Source organism: Apis dorsata, unplaced genomic scaffold (assembly GCF_000469605.1).
Source record: "Apis dorsata unplaced genomic scaffold, Apis dorsata 1.3 scaffold_360, whole genome shotgun sequence".
Taxonomy (NCBI): Eukaryota; Metazoa; Arthropoda; class Insecta; order Hymenoptera; family Apidae; genus Apis; species Apis dorsata.
The window spans coordinates 137653-140289 of record NW_006263625.1 but is presented as its reverse complement, the minus strand read 5'-3'; the positions used below and the strand labels follow the sequence as shown (position 1 = coordinate 140289).

General features: G+C 21.8%; 1 protein-coding gene across 4 annotated transcripts in view; it reads left to right on the top strand.

Moving 5' to 3' along the window:
* The first annotated feature begins 1484 nt into the window (after window positions 1–1484).
* LOC102672119 (WD repeat-containing protein 20) overlaps window positions 1485–2637 on the top strand; it is a 5744-nt gene continuing 4591 nt past the window's right edge. For 3 of the 4 annotated variants that reach the window (XR_004150894.1, XM_031511899.1, XM_031511898.1), the window contains exons 1-2: window positions 1485–1607; window positions 1679–2048. Coding sequence is in view for 3 of the 4 variants with exons in the window: in XM_031511899.1 (XP_031367759.1) it covers window positions 1543–1607; window positions 1679–2048 (435 nt within the window). In the remaining variant the exon portion in view is untranslated. The remainder of the gene's footprint in view (window positions 1608–1678; window positions 2049–2637) is intronic. The other variant, XM_031511900.1, reaches the window with a different exon arrangement.

Below are 2637 nucleotides of genomic sequence, written 5' to 3'. Positions count from 1 at the left end.
TATTAGTATCATTTATTCAATGATTTTTTAAAAAATCATCATAACAGAAAAAAATATTATAATAGATATTAGATTATAGATATTAGATAATAGATAGATATAGATAATAGATAGATATTAAATATTAGATTAGATAGTAAATACTAGATAGTACTAGATTATAATAAATTATAAAATAAAGATATATAAAAATTTCAAAATAATATGTATATCTTCAAATAAATAAAAAATAAAATATGTTTTTCGATTCTATTTTCAAATTTCATACGATTAATGTATGAATATATATTAACCACATATATAACATTCGAAAATGGAATAATTAAAAATATTAATTAATTAATAATAATTATTTATTTTTTATTTTGATTTAGTAACTTAATTTTCATAAATATGTATTATATTTAAATTAATGACCTTATAATTAATTATTGAGATAATTAAATAAATAATAATTATCAGTTTTTGTTAAATAATGTATTATCTATATGTATCTATTGATATATTCTCAAATATTTATAAATACATAATATAATGTCACATACTGTTATATATATTGTAAAAAATTATCACTAGAAAAAACTAAGAGAAACTTTCAAAGCGAATTTTCTATATATAGATCACGTGACTAATGATTTTAATAGATAAATTATCGTTGATTATCGTGAATTTTTTAATTCTTATTTTTCATATTTATTTCATGAGTATTCTAAAAAATCATTGCGTGATAAATAAAAAAATAATTATTCTATGCGTTTTTAAAACTTACAATAATATATTTTAATAATTATATCAAAACAAATATATTGTTTTTATTACCTTTGCGATTCATGATTAATCCATAATTTATTAAATAAAATAAGATTGAATTTACTATTGCAATTGAATATGTGCTTTTGATAATATAGAATGATGAAGAAATGCAGGAAGGAGAAAAAAGTGAGCAAAATTAATTAACCCTTTACTTAGTTGTTTACAAAATATCCGGTTCCTGACAAGCTGTCGGAGCAAATGAATTCAGGCGAGTAGGCGATGTTGCGCGCGCAATAATAACACGGCGCCGACAGTGCCGTGCATTCTTTAATTTTACTTAATTTCTACACTATTATATTATTAAATTATAAAAATTATATGTATTATTATAATGTATTTAAACTAATTATATATTTTTAAAATATATATATATTTAATTATATCTAATTATATTAGATATTATGTTATATTAATCATTTATAAATCTTTATTTTTATTTTTATATCATTAAAAATGTATTAAAAATATTAGATTAATTATATATTATTAATATTTTTAAAAGGTATTAGATTAAAATATATCTTTTTTTATTAATTATATTTTTAAAAATATTAATGTTTAAAACAATAAATATTTTTAATTTTCGTATTAAATTATTTATTTAATATGTATACATATGAATTCAATTTTACATTATATTTATTATCATATGAATATAAAACGAACATCAGTATGGTGGGAGACAGAATTACCCTATACGAGGTTGAGAGTATGAGCTGCGGGTCGTAAATGCACGACGAGCAGTTTCGATATAGAACTTGGGGCGCCTTTAACAGCGGTTGTATGAAGAACCGGTAAGCTGTGATTATTTGGGAATTTTTCAATACAAGAAACTGCCCAATTGATATTTGACAGTTTTTAAAAGCTTTTGGACAAGGAATTATCAACAGACGTATAGAAAGACAGAAACCAACGCAGATTTTTTCGTATCTGATGAGCTCCTCCGTCGCACCGCTGGTGGTAAGATGGCTGTGCAGTTGGATGGAGGAGGGAAGGAGGACTTGAAAACACAGTTTGTCACGCGGGAAGGAACTTATAAGCTAATGACTTTGTCGGAGTATTCAAGGCCAAATAGGGTCGGTTACACGAATAGTCAAGGAAGCGCATCCGTTAGAGTGTCTTTTGTAACTTTACCGGATCCAGCGGATCCTACGGGTACGCAAGGACTTGGTGATCGAATGTGTTTCAACTTTGGCAAAGAGCTTTATATTTATGTCTATCGAGGAGTTAAAAAGGTAATTTAGACTCTTCTCATAACTAGTGTATTTGTTGTTATATTTATATTTAATTAAGCATGGATTCATCGAAACCTAACCTCGAAAATGCATACTAAGACTCCATCTTTGCATCATCACCACACCTAACATAGAAAATTTTCTTTGCATATAAAATTATATTTATCAAACTTATTTTTAATTTAACGATTACTCTAAAATTAAATACATTAATTATTTTATTTATAATAATAACTTTTTTACTTGATTTAAAGTATAATATACAAATGTTATTTAATTCTCACTTATGAAATATTTTTATTAATATAAATAATTTTATGTTTTAATACTCAATATTTTTATTGATATAATATATAATATATATTAATTAATAAAATTAATTAATATAATTAAAAAATTAATAATTAATGCATATTTGTTGTAAAAATATATATATTTTTTAAATATTTATTTTAATAAAATTTTATATTTTATATTTTATATTTAACAATTAATTATAAATAAAAAATATTTTATCATTTTAAAAAATAAATAAATTTAATTAATTACAAAAAAATATTTTTGTATTATCTTAATTTTAAAATTAATT